At 44.2% G+C, this 21,970-nt stretch overlaps 1 protein-coding gene across 2 annotated transcripts in view; it reads right to left on the bottom strand.

The window, feature by feature from the left end:
• LOC125454139 (UDP-glucuronosyltransferase 1A1-like) overlaps positions 1-19,580 on the bottom strand; it is a 45,767-nt gene extending 26,187 nt beyond the window's left edge. For both annotated transcript variants that reach the window (XM_048534592.2, XM_048534591.2), the window contains exons 1-6: positions 19,457-19,580; positions 14,852-15,788; positions 9,790-9,921; positions 7,199-7,286; positions 4,359-4,578; positions 2,692-3,007 (exon numbers count right to left, since the gene is read on the bottom strand). In XM_048534592.2, the coding sequence (XP_048390549.1) occupies positions 2,731-3,007; positions 4,359-4,578; positions 7,199-7,286; positions 9,790-9,921; positions 14,852-15,703 (1,569 nt within the window). In that variant the 5' untranslated portion in view covers positions 15,704-15,788; positions 19,457-19,580 and the 3' untranslated portion in view covers positions 2,692-2,730. The remainder of the gene's footprint in view (positions 1-2,691; positions 3,008-4,358; positions 4,579-7,198; positions 7,287-9,789; positions 9,922-14,851; positions 15,789-19,456) is intronic.
• Positions 19,581-21,970: the final 2,390 nt, after the last annotated feature.

Below are 21,970 nucleotides of genomic sequence, written 5' to 3'. Positions count from 1 at the left end.
TGGATAAAATTGCATTTATTCAATAAGATTTGTTAACTTTTGTATCCTGAATGTTTAATAACTCGATTCTAGTGGAATAGTGGACTAGTGGAATGATTAAATTAAGGGAAGGTTTAAATGCACAGAATTCTGAAAAGTTTTGATATACTAAATGGGTACTGCCAGTTTTCAGGCAGAGTTGGTAACCAGTAGACAGAGATTTCAGATAATCAGCAAAATGATTCAGGAGGCAGGTGAGGAATTTTGTTTTTACACATTAAGTCGTCATGTTCTGCAGTGTGCTGCCTGTAAGGGCAGTGCAAACAGTCCCAATAAAAGGGATTTGGACAAATATTTGAAAGGAAACCATTTACAGATCTATAGGATCAAAGCAGGGGGAGAAGGATTATTTAGATAGCATGTCAAACCCTAGGGCATCCTTCTATGTTGTGTGATTTAACATGAATCAGAGACAGGTGGGGTTTAGCAACATAGGAAAAAGGAGGAATAGGCCATTCAGCCCTGGAGCCTGCTCAACCATTCAAAAAGTTCATGGTCATTTTGCTGCAGTAATACTCATGTCCTTTGGTGTCTTGAATATTTTGAAATCTATTGGCCTCTGTCTCGAATACACTCAATGCCTGCTCATAACCCTCTGAGACAGGGGAATTTCAAAGAGTCACCAGCCTGTGACTGAAAAACTTCTTCCCATCTGAGTACTAAATGGCCTTCCTCTTATGCTGAGAGTGTCCCCTACTTATAGGCTACCCTCACATGAGAGGAAACTTCCTTGCAACACCCATGGTGTCAATCCCTGTTTCAATTTGATCTCCTTTCATTCTGCTAAATGTTAGCAAAAAGCAGGACCAGAGCCTTCAGACTCTAATGTAAATCACCGAACCTCTACAGTGTGGGAGTAGGCTTTTTGGTTCATGGAATCCACCCAACCCTCCGAAAAGCATCCCACTCACACCTACCCCCTTATCCTATCCCATAACCCCACATTTCCCATGGCTCAACCACCCAGTCTGCACATCCTTGGACCTGATGAGCAACTTAGAATGGCCAATCCAGCTAACCCGCACATCTTCGGACTGTGGGAGGAAACCCAGGTAGAATAGACAAACTTCACACTGACAGTTGCCTGAGGCTGGAATTAAACCCAGGTGCCTGGCACAGTGAGCTACTATGCTGACTACTCTTCATAGGATGACCCTGGCATCCCAGGAAATCAGTCTGCTGAACATTTCTTTCTGGCCTTGGCATAATTCTGCTCTGGGTACTTCCTGCCAGGAAGGGGCAGCAATGTGATGTTATCATCAGGCAGTGTGATGTGTACAGCCATACAAAATATCGACGGAAAGGTCCATCAAGCCTACACCACAATCATGGCAGCACAATTATGGCTAAACGTTTCATCCCCTCCACCATGTTAATCTCCTGAGCTCAGTCAGACTATACGTGACAGTTAAGAAAATTATTTTTCATAATTGCAACAACCGCTATCACCCTTTCAGCCCTCAATATCAATTTGCTGCAACTAGCTTTTAGTACCCGAGCCATCATCAGCTTCTAGTGCCCACTTGCTGTACATGTGATGTGGTTAGCTGTATGTTAGCCCACGTAACCTATGCCACAGAGACTCAGGTTGTTACTGAGTCACTTAGTTATTGTTAAAATGTCCATATGGCTAATGACACTAACATGATGCCTCAGACTTACTGGTATTCTGGATTCTATGCTTACTAACACTATTAAATCATACATACAGTTGTCTGCCTACTTAACTAACTGATCTGGAGAGAGCAAGATTGATCATCTAGCTGTCTTAAAGGGACCCTGGGATCTGTGCAATAATACAAGACAGGTCCTTGTGAGGGTGCAGAGGAGACTTTACCAGAATGGTTCCACAGGGATGCCAAAGGGTGAAGCCATGGTACAGAGGAGAGTGTGCTGCCAAATGAGTTATGCACATCACAGAGGATCCTAACTGGCATATTAACAAAGGGACCATGACTTGTGACAGACAAACTTTGGGCTGTCACTGAGGTGACTTGGCCAGGCTGACCGAAGCCAACAGAATCTGCCAAAATGCGGATGAGGTTTTTCAATCAGCCTGTCAAGGTAAATAAGTATTTATCGTTTGTCATGTGCAGGACTTCCACTTGTTTACAGAATGTGGGGATGCGGAGCTGGACCAGAATTTATTGTTGAATTGTCCTTGAAGGTGGTGGTGAGCTGAACTGCTGCAATCCAAGGGATGTCGATATAATTTTAGTGTGTTGTTAGGACCTAAATTAATTACCTTTTCTAAAAGTTGGGAGCGTACAATTTGCCTGAGGAAATCTTATCAAAAGAGAAAAGGTTGCTTACAAAAGTTGTCATTTAATCAAGGCAATACAATCATTTGTATCAAGCTGATTTTGAATGAAGTGGAGGATACCAATTCATTCATCCTTTCTTCCGAAACAGAAATGTTGAGCTGCTTAATTTCATATCAACTGCAGCCAGGAGGTGAGCAGTGTGCTGACTTCCAGGAGACCCCGTGGTCCTATGGGACACAGAATGGCTGAACGCTGGTGGATTCAGTCGGCACAGAGCAATGGTGGGGCTCATCTGCATTGCCCCACCCCCACCACACACACACACACACACACACACACACACACACACACACCAGTTACAATATATCCATTGGACTAGCAGACTTACTCTGAGGAAGGCTCACTTTGTTTTCAGAAAAAAGGCACATTAGTCACACTTCCTCTTTGCTCGACCTTTTGCCCTGCGTAGACAGAACAAACAGCACTTGAACACCAAGCAGAAGAACAGAAAGACCACAGCGGCAAGAGTTCCAATGACATCCAGGCAATGGTATTGGATCCAGTTGTAGTCGTGAGCGGCAGCTCTTAAATGCTCGGCTCCTCTGTGCCTCATCACAAACTCCACCCAGTAGGCAGAGATCTCCAGGGGCTGCATTGGGCGATCCTTGTAGAGAGAAGACATCTTGGTGATGACTTCCTTGTATCTGAGACACAAAAAGTCATGGTATTCATAAAAGGAATGCAGTGTAGTGGTCATGTCACTGGACAAGGAACACAGAAACCTAGAGTGCACTGTAGCTGTTATGGTTTCAGGTCCCACTATGGCAATTTAGATTTAATCAATTTTTTAAAAATCGGAAGTGAAGCCCACTGAAAGGGTGTTCGCGATAATTGTTATATAAACCCATCTCATTAAACTAAATGTCCTTTCCGCGTGAAAAACTGGCATCCTTACGTGGTCTGGCCTACAAGTGACTCCAGGCCCACAGCAATGTGATTGGCTCTTAACTGTCCAGGAAATAGGCTTAGCAAGCCACTCGGTTCAAGGCAAATGAGAGACTGGCAACAGATACAGGCTGTGTCAGCCTTCTCATGAAAAGAAAATTGCTGTAAGTACTCAGCAGGTTGGGAACTTCTACAGAGTTGGAGGAACAGGAAGTAATGAGTAGGTAGCACGTTTGCAGGTCTCAGGACTCTGATGGCTCAGAGGGTTTCCGAAAGGAAGCCACCTTCCATGAGCTTGCTAGGCCACAAATTGCCCCTAACCCTTTCATGGCACAGGCAGCTGATCCCTTCTAAACCCACCTCTGGGCAAATTGCCACCTGAGGTGGGTGGTGAGCCGTCTTGAGGCTTGTATTGATCATTATCCTGCAGCATCCCTCTCCTACTCGCTGATAAGAGATATGGGGAATACGGGATAGTGCGAGTGATGCATAGCTTGTACTGGATATGTTCGTATCTGGCTCTTCTGCACGATTGGTTGTTAACATTGATCTGATACACACTGGGCACAAACACATCTCAGAATTTGCTTCAGACAGAAACCACAAATCTATGGTGATAAAAACAGAAGTTGCTGGAAGAGCTCAGCAGGTCTGGCAGCATCTGTGAAGAAAAAAAAATCAGAGCTAATGCTTTTTTTCTCCCCACAGATGCTGCCAGACCTGCCGAGCTTTGCCAGCAACTTCCGTTTTTGTTCCTGATTTACAGCATCTTCAGTTCTTTCAGTTTTTAAATCAGTGGTGAACTTGTACAAGCATCAATGCGTTCAAATTTCATTGTTTATTCGAAAATTTAATGTGTAATAGATCTTTTCCTTTCTCCACTTGCACTTTCTATAAACATCTCCCCTGTCCATTTAAAATCCAAAAAAGACAAAGACTTGGAAAACCTCAGAACTTTACTAATCAACCTGTTCAGAGATGTCATTACACACATCTGGAGCAGGTGGGACTTGAACCCAGGCTTCCTGGCTCAGGGGCAGATACTCTACAACTGCATTACAGGACCCTCAAACGTTTTGTTTCGTCCATAGTGGTGTGAACTTCACTCACCTGGTATCATTGATGACTGTGTTCAAGGCTTCGATTAGACCCTGAGAGGAGAGAGCTTTCAAACTCATGACTTCACCAACTCCTCGATGCTTCATACGTTCTGCATTTTCTATCTGGTCCGCAAACAAGGGCAATAATACCATTGGAACAGCACTGCAGATAGCCTCATAGACTCCATGCGACCCTCCATGGGTCAGAAAAGCTCGCGTTTTAGGATGTGCTTGCCATAGAATAAAAGGGAAAAAGTATTAATTCTATAATGTGTAGTGAGTATGCACGTGGAGAAAGGGTCCCTTCCATAACAAAGCCAACATTTGTGCAATCACAGCATTTTGTTTCAAACTCATTTTGGCCAACCAGGTTCATAAAATCATAGAATCCCTATAGTGTGGAAACAGGCCCTTTGGCCCAACAAGTCCACACCAAACCTGAGGCTATCCCACCCAGTCCCCTATGATCCACCTAATATACACCCTCTACCTCCCTGAACACAACAGGCAATTTAGCATGGCCAATCTACCTAACTTGCACATCTTTGGACTGTGGGAGGAAACCGGAGCACCCGGAGGAAACCCATGCAGACACGGGGAGAATGTGCAAACTCCACACAGACAGTCAGCCAAGGCTGGAATTGAACCTAGATCCCTAGCGCTGTGAGGCAGCAGTGCTAGCCACTGAGCCACCATGCCACCCAGGTTCAGCTAGCTGCCAGGGGTCACTATATTCAGTCTGGTGAATCTGGTGCCATTCACATGCACAGAATTGGGAAACATCAATGGTAATTCTCATCCTCACTGTACATAGGGTCGGGAGAAAAGTGCGGTGACTCAGTGATCGAACAATTGCGAGCTAGAACCTCAAACCATCTGGTTGCCAGGCTTCATGTACATTCCAGCTGGCCTCTTATGGAGAGCGCCAATGAAGGTTGCCATATTTGGCAGGGTGACATTGCCAGTGCACCATCTGGACAACAGGGGGCACCAGCAAGGGATGAAAGGAGTTGGCTGTGCAGATTGGATAGTGCAGCAAAAGATAGTATGATTCTACCTCTGTTCTTGTCATTTTATCTACCCACGTGTCAGTGTGCACTCACCCCAATGGGGGCGCTATGAGATGGTGATAATGACTGCGGATGATTCATAGAATATGTAGCAAGTAAAGGAACAGGAAGTGGGATAGGGTTGGCCATTCTGTGCTGCTCCTCCTCCATGATGGTCATGTAGAGAAAGAGGTTACAGCTGTCACTGGAGACACAGAAACAAAGTTGCTGGAAAAGCTCAGCAGGCCTGGCAGCATCGGCGGAGGAGAAAACAGCGTTAATGTTTCGAGTCCGAGAGTTCTGAGGAGGGCTCACCGGACCTGAAACGTTAACTCTTTTTTCTCCTTCACAGCTGCTGCCAGGCCTGCTGAGCTTTTCCAGCAACTTTGTTTTTGGTCCTGATTTACAGCATTCACAGTTCTTTTGGTTTTTATTTAGTTGTCACTGTAGATAGCCTGACTTTAGGTCTTTAGAGAAACAAGCAGGGGTGCAAAATGGTGCAGAAATAAACACTTTACAGTGCCTTCTAGCTAACAAACTCTTCCCTTGTGCCTTTGTTCAGGCACCATGTCAGAGAGAGTACATCAACCAGCCAAATGAAGCTAGCTATCAGACGATTGGCTGGCACTTGGACAGTGGAAATGGATAATATCTGAAGAAATGGGCAGTGTTGTGGACCACTGGAAAGGATCTTTGACTCTTCATAGAATCTCTACTGTGTGAATTGAGGCCATTCTGTCCATCAAGTGTTACATTGATCCTCTGAAGAGTATCCCACCCAGACCCACACCTAATATATTCACCGTGGCTAACCCACCTAGCCTGCACATTCCTGGACGCTATGGGCAATTTAGCATGGCCAATCCACCCAACTCTGAACAGTGGGAGACCGGAGGAAACCCACACAGGTGCAGGGAGAATGCTAGTGTGGAAATTGCACAGTCATCTAAGGCTGGAATCAAACCCAGGTCCCTGGTGCTGGGAAGCAGCAGTTCTAGCCACCGTGCCACCAGGTGCTTGGAGTTCCAGACCCCTTCTAACACCTGAAGACTGTGTAATGTTGCCAACCAGGTTGCAGTTGGAACGGTTTACCAGCTGATCACGGATGGCGGGTGGTAAGAGTGGGAGTGTCCCCTGGTCAGCCAGAAGAGTGTTGTAGCTGCAGCACTGCAGCCCCCTGTATAGATACAGCCACAGCTTGCAGTTGACAGCAAGTGTCCTCCTTACTGCAGGAGGCTCAGAAGAGAGGGTAAACAAAACTAGCAGATCGGAAGGAGAAAGAGCAGGAATGTGGCACTAGGCAAGTTGCACTTGCAGAGGGCTGGCACCAAAGGGATGGGCCAAATGACCTCCATCTGGACTGTAACTGTACTATCATTCTCTGACATAATCTGGGAATGGTGGCAACCTTTGGAGAAAGCCTCCCTCCCATCGCCATCCCTCCCTCCTCTCTCCACCACGCCACTAATAAAAAGAAAATGTATTTTAGAATCACAAAGATCAGAAAGGACAAACAATTTCTCCCCCATCTAAATTTCCTTTGTAAATTTCACCATTGAAATCAATGAAATTCACCCACAAAACGCGCTGAATGCATGGCCCTCCCCAATGAAGAGAAGACAAGGCCCTACTCTGGTTTGACACCATTGCTGCATACTTCAGTTGGTCATCACCAGCTACGTTGAAAGACATGCACTCTGACTGTGAAGTGAACTCAGCTCTCTGATTCCATGCAATTCCTACCTGATCTATGACTTCACTAATGGGAGAGTCACACCTCACATACTAGTCACTCACTTACCCAGCAGATCATTCTGTGGTAGCCACTTCACCAGTTTAGTATTTGATCCCAGTTTTGAAGGGGTTTCTCCAGCGTGCCTCCACAGCACCTATCACAAGACAGTGCAAATTTCAGAAATGAGCTGAGATCAACCATGGATGGAATATTCCGGTAATTACATCCAAAACGTAACAGGCTTGCCTTTAAAGACAGAAGACTCCAGGGTCAGAAGAAAGAAGTTTACTTTGTTTTCATTTCAGATTTCCTGTGTCCAAAGTGCAGGAGGAACTCAGACTGGTCTGGCAGTATCTACTCCAAAGGGAAGAGTCAGACTGCACTGGAAAACATTCGCTCTCTCCGGAGGCTGCCAGATCAGAACCGTGAGTTTCTGGAGCACTTTCTGCTTTTAGTTTGATTCTCAGTTTGGGTCCTACTTGAGAAATTGAGCAAAGAAGGAAAAACCAAAGCTGGAACTTTTGTGATGACCTGAGGGAGTGAGTGCTGCACTGTTGGACTATGTTGTTTTTCAAACAGTACTTGAAACCCAAGGTCCACCCAGTTCGGTGTGAAAGATCCCTTGGCACTATTTTAAAGAACAGCACGGGAGACATCCCTAGGGTCCTAGCCATCATTTACCCCTCAATCAATATCACAAACAAACATATTAGCTAGACATTACCAATTTGCTTTTTATTGGGGCAGTTGCATGAGGACTGTATGCTTCCTACATTTTAACAGTGACACCATGTCTAAAGTATTTTGTGGGCTGTAAGATTCTTTGAGGTGCCTAATGTTAGACAAATGCAAGTCTCTCTTTTTAAGCCAAATAGTTTGTGGGTTCAGGTCCCACCTCAGGCACTGGAGCACACAATCTTGGTGGGAAACGAAGGTGTGTATGTGTCTGTGTGCATGTTACATTCCACCCATAAACAGCATTTCTGTCCAGGGAGCTGACAGGATAAGGATTCTATTGTCGAAGTGTTTTACTACTTATTGTTACAAAGCCTGACCCAAAGCTATAGGTACGAGTAAAATCTAGCCCAAACGAATCATGGATATCGCCGACGCCTGGCTGAAAGCATCTTTGTAAAACAGGTACAGAATAATACAAGCCCTGGCGGCCAGTGACAGACCAAGGGAAAGGAGCTCAAAGTCACATCTGGATTTGCATTGAGCTGACTGCAAATTACTGCAGTCCTGATTTACGTTGTATCACAGTGTTATCGATCCCTGAGGATGGGCTGCCACAGTGCACAAGGAATTGGAAAAGAGGGAAAAGCCTAAAGCACATTAATACATACACAGTAGTCTTTATTACCTTGCAAGAAGTCAGCAGTGGGGTTTTGATAAGAGCTCAGCACAGTCAAACAGGGCAGTGATAAATGAGTGAGAATAATTCAATCACTTCTTCAAAGAGCCACCATGACCTGATGGGGTGAATGGTTTGTTTGTGTTTTGGCTTGGTCCACTATTCCAATGGCCTCTCCTCCTTTTGGTGTTTGTTCCCTTCTCTAAGTTCTGTGATTTCTTTCAGATCTGTCCCAAAGATTGGCATTCATCATTTACAAAATATCAGGAAGTTGAATTTTAATATGTGAAGGCAATGGCTGGTGGCGTTAAGCATGACTAAACCGCAACGAGCAGCATTAATGTGTCATTATAGGTCGAGAGGCACAGTGGTGGCCAACATCTCTGTTTGATCCAGGAGCTGCAAGTTTGTGTTCCATTCGAGGGCTTGATGACCATGAAGGGTGCAGTCATAACACTGCCAAATGTGGCAGTTTGTAGGAGTGGGAGAGGTTGCTGGTGAAGTGTGATCACGGAAAGGAACTGAGCTCTAGGCTGCAACATATATGCTACACTGCACATTGCCACAGCTATTGGCTTCTTGAGGAACTGGTTGGATCAGATGAATGCTAACACCAGATTAGATTCCCATTTAGCTGGGGCAAGCCCAGGAGCTGCCTCTTTTTTAAATTCATTCACAGGATGAGGGCATCCCTGGCTAGAATGTCTATTGCCTGTCCTTAATTGCCCAGAGGAGAGTTAACAATCAAACACATCACTGTGGGCCTGGAGTCACATATGGGCCAGATTAGGTAAAGTTGGCAGTTTCCTTCCCTCAAGAACATTAGTGAACAGATGGGTGTTTTTCTGACAATCGACAGTAGATTCTTGGTCATCATTAGGCCCTTAATTCCAGAGATTTTTATTGAATTCAAATTCTACCATCTGCCATGGTGGGATTCAAACCCAGATCCTCAGAACATTGGAGATAATGGGAACTGCAGATGCTGGAGAATTCCAAGATAATAAAATGTGAGGCTGGATGAACACAGCAGGCCAAGCAGCATCTCAGGAGCACGAAACGTCAGCTTTTGTGCTCCTGAGATGCTGCTTGGCCTGCTGTGTTCATCCAGCCTCACATTTTATTATCCTCAGAACATTGCCTGGGTCTCTGGATTAATAATCCAGCAATAATACCATTAGGTCAGTGCCTCCTCTCCTTGTCTTTCACATGATGGAAGTGTGTCAGACCTGCCTACGGGCATGAGGAATTGCAAGAAAGAACCTGTTGTCAAGCGTTAATCTCTGCCTCTGTCCAGAATCACCTTCTGAGGAATTTGACCCAATGCTGCAGCAATCTGATTGGCTGTTCTGATTGGCATGTCTGCCATCATTGACCCCAAGGAGAAGATCACAACTCCATGTTCTCCAGAACTGTTCATAAACTCTTCTAAATCCTGCAGAGAAACAACAAATAAGCATTTTATTTGATTGAACAGTGCTTGAATCTTGCTGAGAAGTATGTGTTCACTGTTAATGAAGCTTCTCCTGCCAAACCCATCAGGACAAACACAAGAAAGCTAAATTTCAAACAATCACAGCAACTTATTTTACACGAGGAGTGGATTCCAATTGATAAATTTGCCAACCAAACACAGCTTTGACTATAGTCTGTTCTCAGCTTAATTTAAAAATAAGCAACTGAAATGTCAGCTTTGTGATAATTAGGGTGGTTACATCAATTATTTATCATTGATTCAGGGTGATATCAAAGTGGTTCGTGTTTAAACCATAATTTATGGGATTGGTTACTGACATTAGCCATGCTTATATGTTGTGTTGTAGATTCATGTAACACAGACATTATACCTGAAAATAGTTGTGTTGCTGAATTTATCACCAGATGCAGAAATTTCCTGCCCATCTCAGGCCATCATCCAGAACATTAAAATGGATGTAGCTTGGCACAAATGGTCAGGTTGTCCTGAACATACCAATGGGCTCTCACAAAATTGGAGTGATGCTAATCAATCCTCTCAAATTCACAGAGCTATTTAATGAGATAACACAGTGTGGAGCTGGAGGAGCACAGCAGGCCAGGCAGCATCAGAGCAGGAAAGTTGACGTTTCAGGTTGGGACCCTTCTTCAGAAATGGTGGAGAGGGAAGGGAGCTCAGAAATAAATAGAGAGAGGAAGGGTGGGGCTGGGGAAGGTAGGTGGGATGGTGATAGGTGAGTGCAGGTAGGCAGTGGTGGGGATTGGTCTGTGAGGTAGGAGGAGCAGATAGGTGGGAGAGGAGATGGCCAGGTTGCGTCAGGTCAAGGACCCTCCCTACCCTTATCTATCTTCTGTAGGGACTGCTCTGTGCACAACTCCCTTGTCTGCTCCACACTCCCCACTAGCCCCACAGCACCATTCCCTGAAACCGCAGGAAGTGCTACACCTCCTCTCCACCTCCTCCCTCATCTCCGTCTAAGGAACCAAAACAAAAAAACCTGCACATCCACTAATGTAGTCTACTGCATCTGCTGCTCCCGATGTGGCCTCCTCTACATCAATGAGACCAACTTGAAGGCTGTTTTGTAGACCACCTGTGCTCCGTTCATGAGAAACAACAACACCTTCCAGTCACAAACCATTTTAACTCCCAATCCCTGGGTGACATGTCCATACTGGGCCTCCTCCAGTGTCACAATGATACCACTAACAAACCTGAGGAACATCACCTCATATTCTGCCTTGGGAGCCTACAACCTAATGGTCTCAATGTGGACCTTACCAGTTTCAAAATCTCTCCATCCTCAACCTCATCCTATGACTGAGACAGAGAGAGACTGAGACAGAGAGAGAGAGAGCAAGAGCGAGAGTGAATGCGAGCGTGAGAGATTCCATGTACGGGAGGCAGATTTGGAAAGACTGATCTTGCACAGATTGAGACCTTTGTGATGGGAGAATGCAAATGATTGTAATTTTGGGAGCTGCATCTTTATTGCTTGAGCTGAAATCTATCTTTTCAAAGTGAAATGTCACTTACCTATCAATATTGACTGGGTTTGCCAAACAGTACAATAATAAGTAAAAATGAAATAAATAAATTAAAAATGAAATTCTACATTAGGCTGGGACTTGTTTCCCTGCAGTGTTGGTGACCTTCTCGAGGTTTATAAAATCATGAGGGACCTGGATAGGGTGAATAGCCAGGGTCTTTTTCCCAGGGTGGGAGAATCCAAAACTAGAGGGTGTAGGTTTAAAGCGAGGGGAAAGATTTAAAAGGGACCTGAGGGGGGATTTTTTCACACAGAGGGCAGTGCATGTATGGAAGGAACTCCTGGAGATGGTGATAGAGGCGAGAACAATTACAACATTTAAAAGATATTTGGACAGGTACATGGATAGGAAAGGTTTAAAGAGATATGAGCCAAAAGCTGCAAATGGGAATAGTCAGTTTAGGCAGCCTGGTCATCACAGACAAGTTGGGCAAGTTGTTTCTGTGCTATATGACTCACTGACTCTGTGTGTTGATTCCTTTCATTGGAGTGGGACAGGTATTCCTTTGCTTTCAGGTTATTGGTCTCTGGAGGAATTGGTCGGTCAGCAAATGAACTCATTCATTGCAATGCTGAAAAATGAGAGTGGGGGTGCCCTGGGTCCCCAGTCCTGATGATTACATGTGGGACAGGATTGTCAACCCTCAGAATGGCCCTGGAGTCTCTACAATCACAGGCATTACAAAAGAAAACTTGGCAACATTTCCTATGGATGCTTTTGATTGCTTATTAAAACGTTTGGAGAAAAATAAAAAAGCTAACGACCATTTACATTGGAATAGAAAGAACTAGGAACTCAGTTAAAGGGTGGTGCAATGATTTCAAAAGACAGTTTAGTGTGGTTGTAAAGATTTCTAAAATTCCTCTCAAAAATAGATCCTGCATCCAGAACAAATCATTTCTTGATGGTTGTACAGATAGCCTTAGTGTATCCACTCTTTCACCTTCTGAGGAAATGGCCCCTGCAGATTTAATAATAATTTTCAAAACGGAATGGGATAAGTACTGGAGAGGGCACATTTTTCAGGCTATGGGGAAAAGAGCATGAAGGAAAACTTCAGCATGGCTTATACAATTAATTGTAGGGCCTTGGGTGGTGTTGTAGACACAGGGACCTAAGGGTGCAGGTACACAATTCTTTGAAGTTTGCATCACATGTAGACTGGGTGGTTAAAAAGGCATTTGGCATGCTTGCCTTCATTGCTCAGACCTTCGAGAATAGGAGTTGGGACGTCATGTTGAGGTGGTACAGGACATTGGTGAGGTCTCTTCTGGAATACTGTGTCCAGTTCTAGTCGCGCTGTTACAGGAAGATTATTATCAAGCTAAAAAGGGTTCAGAAGAGACTAACCAGGAGTTGCCAGGTTTGGAAGGTTTGAATTATAAAGAAAGGCTGGATATGCTGAAGTGCAAGAGGTTGAGGACTGACGTTATTGAAAGAGTATAGATAGAGTTAATGGTAGATAACAAGGTGTGGAGGGATGACCACAGCAGGTCAGGCAGCATCAGAGGAGCAGGAAAGCTGAAGTTTCAGATCTGAAGAGTCCAGACCTGAAACGTCAGCATTCCTGCTCCGCTGATGCTGCCTGGCCTGCTGTGTTCATCCGGCTCCACACCTTATCTCAGACTCCAGCGTCAGCAGTTCCTACTACCTCTTAGATTTAATAGTAATTGTCTTTTCCCTGGTAAGAGGGATTTCAAGACACATTTTTAAGGTGAGAGGAGAGAGATTTAAAAAAAAAACGTGAGGGTTAAATTATTACACAGTGGGTGGCTTGCATGGAGAATGAACTTCCCAAGAAATCAGTGGAGGTGCGCACAGTTACAATGTTTACAAGACATTTGGATATGTACATCAATAGGAAAAGTTTTCAGGGATATGGGCCAGGAGCAAGCAGGTGGGACTAGTTTAGTTTGGGATGTCTGTTAGGCATGGGCTGGTTGGATGAAGGGTCTGTTTCCATGCTGTTTGACTCTATGACACTCTGTTTTAAACTTGATATCATCCAGAAGAAAGCAGCCCACCTGGCAGGCACCCACCACATTTACTCCTTCCAACACCAACAGTCAGTAGCAGCAATATGTCCCATCCACAAGGTGCACTATATCAATTCATCAAGGTCCCCTCCAAAGCACTTTCCAAACCTGTGAATGCTACCAATAAGAAGGACGAGTGAAGCAGTGATGGGTACAATACCCACCTGCAATGTTCCCTGACAAACAACACACATCTAGTCCTGGGACTGGATCAAATTGCTGGAACTCACTTCCAAAAACTGCAGCAGCTCAGGGGGTTAATCATCAATTTCTTATCGAGACAGCGTCAAGAATTGAGCAATAAATGCTGGCCTGGTCATGGTCCACACAAGAACCCATTTGAAAAGAGAAGCCCGGTGACTTCCAATCAATTTAAATATAACAAAAACTAAAACACAACCCAGTATTGGTTCAAGTGTTTAGCCAACGTGCAGAGGCTGAACAAAGTCCCACCGAGTAAAATCGGAACCAAGACAGTGGAGATCCTTTTGCAACTTTTAGGTGGAAAGAAAAGCTACAGGACAATAAATAGTGAGTCAAAGTCTTGTAAAATACACACAAATGCCAAAAAATTCCATTGAAATAGCACTGGCACATTAAATATGTCCTTCTTCATTGCCCCTTTGTGTAAAGATTTCCCCTCACCCACACCATTGTTACAGAGTTATACCGCATGGAAGCAGACCCTTCAGTTTAACTCGTCCATGCCAACCAGATATCCTAAACTCATCTAGTCCTTTATGCCAGCATTTGGCCTATACCCCTCTAAACTCTTTCTATTCATGGATCCATCCAGATGCCTTTTAAATGTACACCAGCCCCCTCTGGCACACACCGCCCTGCTGTGAGAAAAAAGTTGACCCTCAGGCTCCTTATAAATCTTTCCTGTCTCACATTAAAACTGTGCCCTCAATTAATGTACCAAGTAAGTTTCTTGACAAGCCGACATTTTCATAGCTACCATAACTGATGCTAGATTCCAGATTTATTTAATTCATCTAATTAAAATTCACCAGCTGCCAGAATAAAAGTTGAACCCATATTTCCAGGTTATCAGTTATATAGCATAATCACAATGCCACTGTCCTCTTAATCACTGCAAAAGGCACATTGTGGTCAGCTACAGAGTAATTGTATCCCCAATGCCAAGTCAATTGCAGATTTGTAAACCTTTGCTTAGAATGATGTTCACTGCAATGGGTAAATTGATTGAATAATGTTATTGTACAAGTTTTTTTTTCTGAGCTGCCCCTCCCTGCTGAGGTAAACATTGCCACTCACCCACACCAATAGTGCTCTTACCTGTGATAAAGGTTTCCTCTCCTGGCAGTTGATGCCGCCCACTAGCACCATATTTGGCATCAGGGGCTTTGGGTACTCAATGGTGAAGTCATAACGCATCAGCCAGATGGAGGCCTTACTCAGTAGTTGGACCACGGTCACGTCTCTCTGCAGGAACCTCTGGGCCAGCTCCTCGAAAGGGGAGTAGATGTACCAGCACAGCAGCGACTCGCCAAAATTGGCTAGCACGTTCAGAGTCCTTTGGAGGAAAGTCATTTGGTCGGTGTTCCCGGTGAAAATTCTCGGCACGTAGGAGAGCGGCCTGGGGCACTGTGTGGCTGAATTGTCCAAGCCGCAAGGGAGTCCTCGCAGCAGGTTGACCGTGGGCAGGGAGAGATATTCCGCAACAATGGCACCACAGGGTACAAAGGGGTCAGTCAGCAAAGCGTCAAAATGCTCTTTGGCCAGATCCTCTAGAAGCCTGGTATTAAACAAGAGATCTTTACAGATGCCAAGGAAGTACTGCCTGACTTTACTTACATGTTGCAGGGTTTGGCTCAGCTTTTGGTAAAATGTCCCATCATAAAAAGCCATCTGTATAAGGCTTTCATATAACTCATCCACCTCAGCTTTGCTGTAGGAAATGGGGAAGGATATGGTGGTGTAGTGAAGCGGAGTCTTGATCAGCAAGCTATTTTCGGGTTTCACAATAACTACCTGATGTCCTCTGCCATGGATCTCCTCTACTATGAGTTGTATACTTAGCCAGTGGCTCCCATCAACAGGAATAACCAACAGCTTCCCACCATCAGCTGGGGTCCACAGACACTGCAAACAAGCCAAGAGACAAGCCAGCCAAGAGATCACTGCCATCCTGCTCAGAGCCACTTGGAACCACCGCAGAGAATTCAGCACCAGCCTCAGGAATATGGTCTCCCCTTCAGCAATTAAACACTGTCTACAGAAAATCCCATAAAACATGATCATTTACAGAATTTGTAACCAATGGATAATTAATGTTTAACATGACATACAAAACTGCTTATCCCATCTCATGTTATCTCGATTAATAGATTTCTTAACCCTTAGTCCTTGGCTGGACTTGTTAGCTCGGTGAAATAGAGCTCAAGTCACGGGTTGAGTGCATATGGGCAAGTTTGATCCCGATTCCAGAATGAAGGAGGCAGGTAGAGATTGTTGGGATCCTGTCAGCAATGCCAACATCTCATGGAAGAATAAGTATGTAATCTCTATGTCTGGTCTATTAAAGCATTCTAATAATTTTAAAGAACCTCGACTAGATCAGCCTTCAGGGTGTCTCTATCCTTACAACATAGTTACCAGAACTGCTCACAGTGCACAAGCCTAGTCTAAATCAAAGTTCAGGATAGGTTGAGCATGACCTAACCACTTTACAACTCTATCCCCTTGACGTAAACCCTAGTGCTTGGGTTGCTTTTGGTTTGTTGGGGGCAGCACAGTGGTTTGCACTGCTGCCTCACAGCGCCAGGGACCCGGGTTCAATTCTGCCCCCAGGCAACTGTCTGTGTGGAGTTTGCATGTTGTCCTTGTGTCTGCGTGGATTTCCTCCGGGTGCTCCTGCTTCCTCCCACAGTCCAACGTTAGGTGGATTGGCCATGGTAAATTGCCCACAGTTTCCAGAAATGTGCAGGCTAGTGGATTAGTCATGGGAAGTGCAAAGTTACAGGGATGGGGTCTGTGTGAGATGCTCTTTGGACAGTTGGTGTGGACCTAATGGGCCAAGTGGCCTGCTTCCACACTGTAGAGATTCTAAATGACCTTGCTACCTCTGGTGAAACGTCTCTTGATGGGTGTACTTGTACTCAGCAATCCCTTTGTTTGTCTATCACCACCCCGACCCCCACTGAGGTCCATAATCTTCATATTCATCCACTCAAAATGTAGTCTCATATATCAACGTTGAACTAGATTTGCCATTTACTTGACCATTCTGCGGTCTTTAGTTATTAGTTCGCAGTCCTCTCTATGACTACATTTCCCGTTTGTGGCTTTACAAATTCAGGAGTTGTGTTGTTGATTCTGAAGTGTAATCATGAACGTTAATTGTGAACTGTGCTAGTCACAGGTCAGCTGAGATCTTATTGAGTGGCAGAACACGCTTGAGGGGCTAAATGTCCTGATCCTGTGCCCCATTTCTCAGAGGAATAAAGTGTCAGACAGAACATGGTACTTTGACAAAGAGCGATTGAGGACATCACTAATCAATTCATACTAAAGCAGTACTTTGGAAGTGTCATCCTGATGACAACTTTGCAATTTCTAACTTTAGATTTATTGCCAGAGTCCAGTAGTATAGCAATTACATTACTTTTCTGATTCTTTCTTTGGAAAGCGATACCACTAGTAATACCAGGGTGAGCATTTGTTGTCCATCTCCAATGTTTTTGGAATAGAGTGACTGTAAAGACATTTCAGAGGGAGGTGAACAATTAATCACATGGCAATGGATCTGGAGTCACATGTAGTGCACATTGGCTAAGGATGGATAATTTCCTTCTCTAAAGTGAGCAGGATGGGATTTTATGACAATCAATAACAGTTGTTAACATCACTGTGACCATGACAAGCTTACAAGTTTACAAACCTTCTTTATTTATTAACTGAGTTGGGTCGAGGAGAAGCAGATGGAGTTTAATTTAGACAAATTTGAAGTGTTGCCCAGTTTAAAGCAAGCTGGGCAAGGCTCACATGGTTGCTGATAGGGCCTGGGGAAGCGTTGCTGAACAAAGAAACTTGAGGGGGCAGGTGCACAGTTCCTTGAAAGCGGAGTCACAGGTAGACAGGGTGAAGGCGGCGGCATTTGGCATGCTTGCCTTCATTGCTCAGAACAATGAGTACAGGAGTTGGGATGTCATGGTTCAGCTGTACAGGGCGTTGGTGAGGCCACATTTAGAATACTGCATGGATTTCTGGTCGTCCTCCTGTAAGAAGGATGTTGTTAAACCTGAGAGGGCGCAGAGAAGATTTACAAAGATGTTGCCAGGACTCAAGGGTTTGAGCTATAGGAAGAGGTCGAATAGGCTGGGGCTTTTTACCCTGGAGCATCAGAGGCTGAAAGGCGACTTTATAGTGGTTAATAAAATCATTAGGAGTATAGATAAGGAGAGTAGCCAAGGTCTTTTTTCCCCTCAAGTTGGGGAGACCAAACTAGAGGGCATAGATTTAAGGTGAGAGGGGAAAAATTTAAAGGGACCCGAGAGACAACTTCTTCACTGAGAGGGTGGTACATGAATGGAATGAGCTGCCAGAGGAAGTGGAGGAGGCTGGTACAATTACAACATTTAATAGACATCTAGATGGGTATATGGATAGGAAGGGTTTAGAAAGATATGGGCCAAATGCAGGCAAATGGGACTAGGTCAGAGTGGGCCCTTTGGACCGAAGGGCTTGTTTCTGTACTGTATGAATCTATGACTCTATGAGTTAATTGAAAATCAAATTTAAACATCAACAGCCACAACAGTCAGATTTGAACCTTCACCCTGGACAAGCAGAATAGTGAAATTATTGCTACATCACTACATCTCAAGACTGGCCTAGCAATTGAGTAGGTCTAGACGAATAATCTAGTATTGAGTCATCTCACAATCTTACACACACACACACACACACACACACACACACACACACACACACACTAATAATTGTTTTGGGAGCTGGGCCTATTTTTATTCACAGATAGCTTGATTAAACTAATCAATGAAAGGTTATGTACACACAAGGAAGAAACAGTTTGCAATGGGGGAAAGCACGAGAACCAGATAAAACTGACTCAAGTGAATAGCAAAGAATCAAAGACGACGTGATGGGTAATGTTTCACATGGAAATTGGATTGGATTTGAAACACATTGCCTGGGAAGGGGGTGACAATATATTCAGGTGTGCGTTTCAAATGGCAATTGGGTAATTACCTGAAGTCAGTAGCATTTTCAGGGCCATGGGGAAGAGTGGTGAATGGGACTTGCTGACTGAGTTGCTCTAACAGAGTTCTAGTATGTGTGCAAAGGACAGAATGGTCTCATTCGGTGCTGTAACTATTCTATTATTCAACCTCTACAGAACAAGGTGGCTGCCTCAGAGATGTTGAATTCCCTGCGATGGGAAAGCTTCGTAGAAAATTGAGGTATACTTTTTTTTGTACATTATAGCTGTCACAGAAACAGTCCCACACTTAGACTTGGCTTCAGACTATCTGCAAAAATTAAGTGAAATGCTGAAAACATGCTGTTGGTTTCCATCGGAGACGGATTTTTAAGAATGCAGATCTAATTTTAAGTTGGCATTGCTAAGAGACAGCCCTTATTGCATGCTTGCTGATGTATTGTAAGACCAAGAAAAATGACTGAGTAAACACACAGTCTAAACTAAGTTTTGTAAAAATCAATCGCAAGATAAAATTACCATTAAATGGTAATTTAATGGAAAAAAAATGATGCATTTTATAAAACTTCCTAGGACACTTAGCCAGAGTGAAAGAAATAGTTGACATGGATCCATGCTGAAATTTTGAATTAAATCTTCCAATCTGTGACTCAGTCCAGACACCCACTTACTTACACCCACTCAGTAAGTCACCCACTTACCTTCCTCTGATTTTTCGAGCTTATCCTTCAGTGAAAAATCCTCCAGGACTCTCATAGCGCAGGAGCCCTCAGAAGAAATTCAAAGAATTATTTGTGAAGCCACACCCCTGCTCTTTTGCAACTGGGCTTGTCGTATTCCACAAAGAGTTTATGTGACGCAAAGCACTTTAAGAAGCAACAATAGGATCACAGAGTCACACAGCACAGAAACAGACCCCTCAACCCAACTCTATGCTGACCAAACATCCTAAGAGGTTTATAAAATCATGAGGCGCACTGATAGTGAGAACATTCAAGGTCTTTTACTGAGGGTGGGAGAGTCCAAAGCATAGGTAAAAGGGGAAAGATTTACAAGGGACATAAGCGGTAACTTTTTCACGGAGAGAGTGTTGTGTGTATGGAATAAGCTGCCAGAGGAAATGGCAGAAACTGGTAAAATTACATCATTATAAAAGGCATCTGGATGGGTGTGAATAGGAAGAGTTCAGAGAGATATGGGCCAAATTCTGGCAAACGGGACTAGGTCGTAGAGAAAGTAAGTGCATAAAGTCACTGCTTGAGGGGGCTAAAATCATGGATGGATGAGAGCACCAGAGGAACGAGTGGCAGCATAGAGCAGGTGAGTGGTTGAGGGGAGTGTACTACAACAGCAGGAAAGGCTGGGAATACTGCAGCTAGTGACTCACCTCCGGACTCTCCAAAGCCTGTCTACTGTCTACAAGGTGCAAGTCAGGAGTGTGATGGAATACTCCCCACTTGCCTGGATGGTGCAGCCCCAACAACACTCATGAAGCATGACACCACCCAGGGCAAAGCAGCCTGCTTGACTGGCAGTATATCCATAAACATTCACTACTCCCACCACCGGTGTTCAGCAGCAGCAATGTGTGCTATCAACAAGACAGACTGAAGAAATTCACCAAAGATCCTTAGACTGCACCCTCAAAACCTGCAACCATTACCATCTAGAAGGATAAGGGCAGCTGATACATGGGAACATCACCACCTCCAAGCTCCCGTCCAAAACACTCATCCTCCTGACTTGAAAATATATCGACATTCTTTCAAGTCCCTGGGTCAAAATCCTGAATACCGTCCCTAACAGCATTGTGGATCTACCTGTGGATCTACATGGGCTCCAGTGGTTCAAGAGGGCAGCTCACCGCCTCAAGGACAACTAGGGATGGGCAATAAATGCTGCCCAACCCATGATGCCCACATCCCTTGAATAAATAAACAAAGCCAGATCCAAGAAGCAGTTTATAAGAAACATCTTAAAGGACACAAGAGTTGGAGATATTAAGGGACAAAATTCCAAAACTTAGGGCACAGAAAGCTGAAGCTGTGGCCACAAATGAGAGAGCAAATAAAATCTAGTAAGAGGGCAGAGGCTTCAGAGAGTTAAAGAGCTGGAGGATGTTAGAGAAATAGGGAGAGGAAAGGTCACTCAGGAATTTGAAAACAAGGTCAGGAATTTTAAAATCATTGCATTGTTTAGAACAGGAAGCAACGTAGGCCAACAAGCTCAGACTTATTGCCAGCAGAATTTTGAATGAACTTAAGTTTCCAACAGATGTAAAAGTGGGAATTCAATCAAGAATTCACATTCCCACAACTACTCACTGTGTTTGAAACGGATATCCCAGCATTTTCAGAGGATGAGGCGAAGAGCAATTAAATATTGGAAGATGAAGAAAGGGTGACTCCTGAGCTGAGAGAGTCCTGGAAGATTTTTTAATGAAAGACAAGCTTAGAAAATCAGAGGGAGGTAAGTAGGTGACTTCTTGTCTTGTCTGGATCAGAATAGAGATTCTGACATGGATCAGAAGATTTGGGTTAATATCTCCATTGTTGATCTATGTCAATGATTGCTTTCATTCCTGCAAAGAGTGCTAGGAAGCGTTCTAATCTGCATCTCTGCCATTTTGGAGGGAATTTGGTTTCGGATTTTTACAAAAATTAGTTTTGTCAGTATTTGCTCGGTCAGTTTTCTTTCCTGGTCTTACAACATATTTAGCATGCACACAATGATGGCCTGTCTCTTAGGAATGCCAGCTTGAAACCAGATCTGCATTCTTAAAAATCCTTCTCAGCTGGACTCCAGTAGCATGTTTTCAACATTGCATTTAATTGTTATTGATAATCTGAAGTCATGTTTGAACATTGGTCAAGTGCAGGAGAAGAGGAGATTGTGGGTGGCAGGAAAGACACCTGTTTCTATGACAATTACTTTTATAGAAGATAGAACATCATGGTTTTGGATCAAGTCTTCTCATCATAGGTGACTCAACATCGATGATTCAGAAACTCGACTCATTACTAGAAGGATGACTGGAATGGTTATAACATAGATGGCGACCATTCAGCCCATTGCACATGTGCCAGCAATCTGCAAGAACAACTCAACTCATCACATCTCCCCACTTTTGCCAGCCACTCTGCAAATTTAATTTTCTTCAGATAGAGTCATAGAGCTGTACAGCATGGAAACAGGTCCTTCTGTCCAACTTGTCC

Source organism: Stegostoma tigrinum, chromosome 7 (genome assembly GCF_030684315.1).
Source record: "Stegostoma tigrinum isolate sSteTig4 chromosome 7, sSteTig4.hap1, whole genome shotgun sequence".
Taxonomy (NCBI): Eukaryota; Metazoa; Chordata; class Chondrichthyes; order Orectolobiformes; family Stegostomatidae; genus Stegostoma; species Stegostoma tigrinum.
The sequence above is the reverse complement of the archived record's forward strand: the minus strand, read 5'-3'. Positions and strand labels throughout refer to the sequence as shown.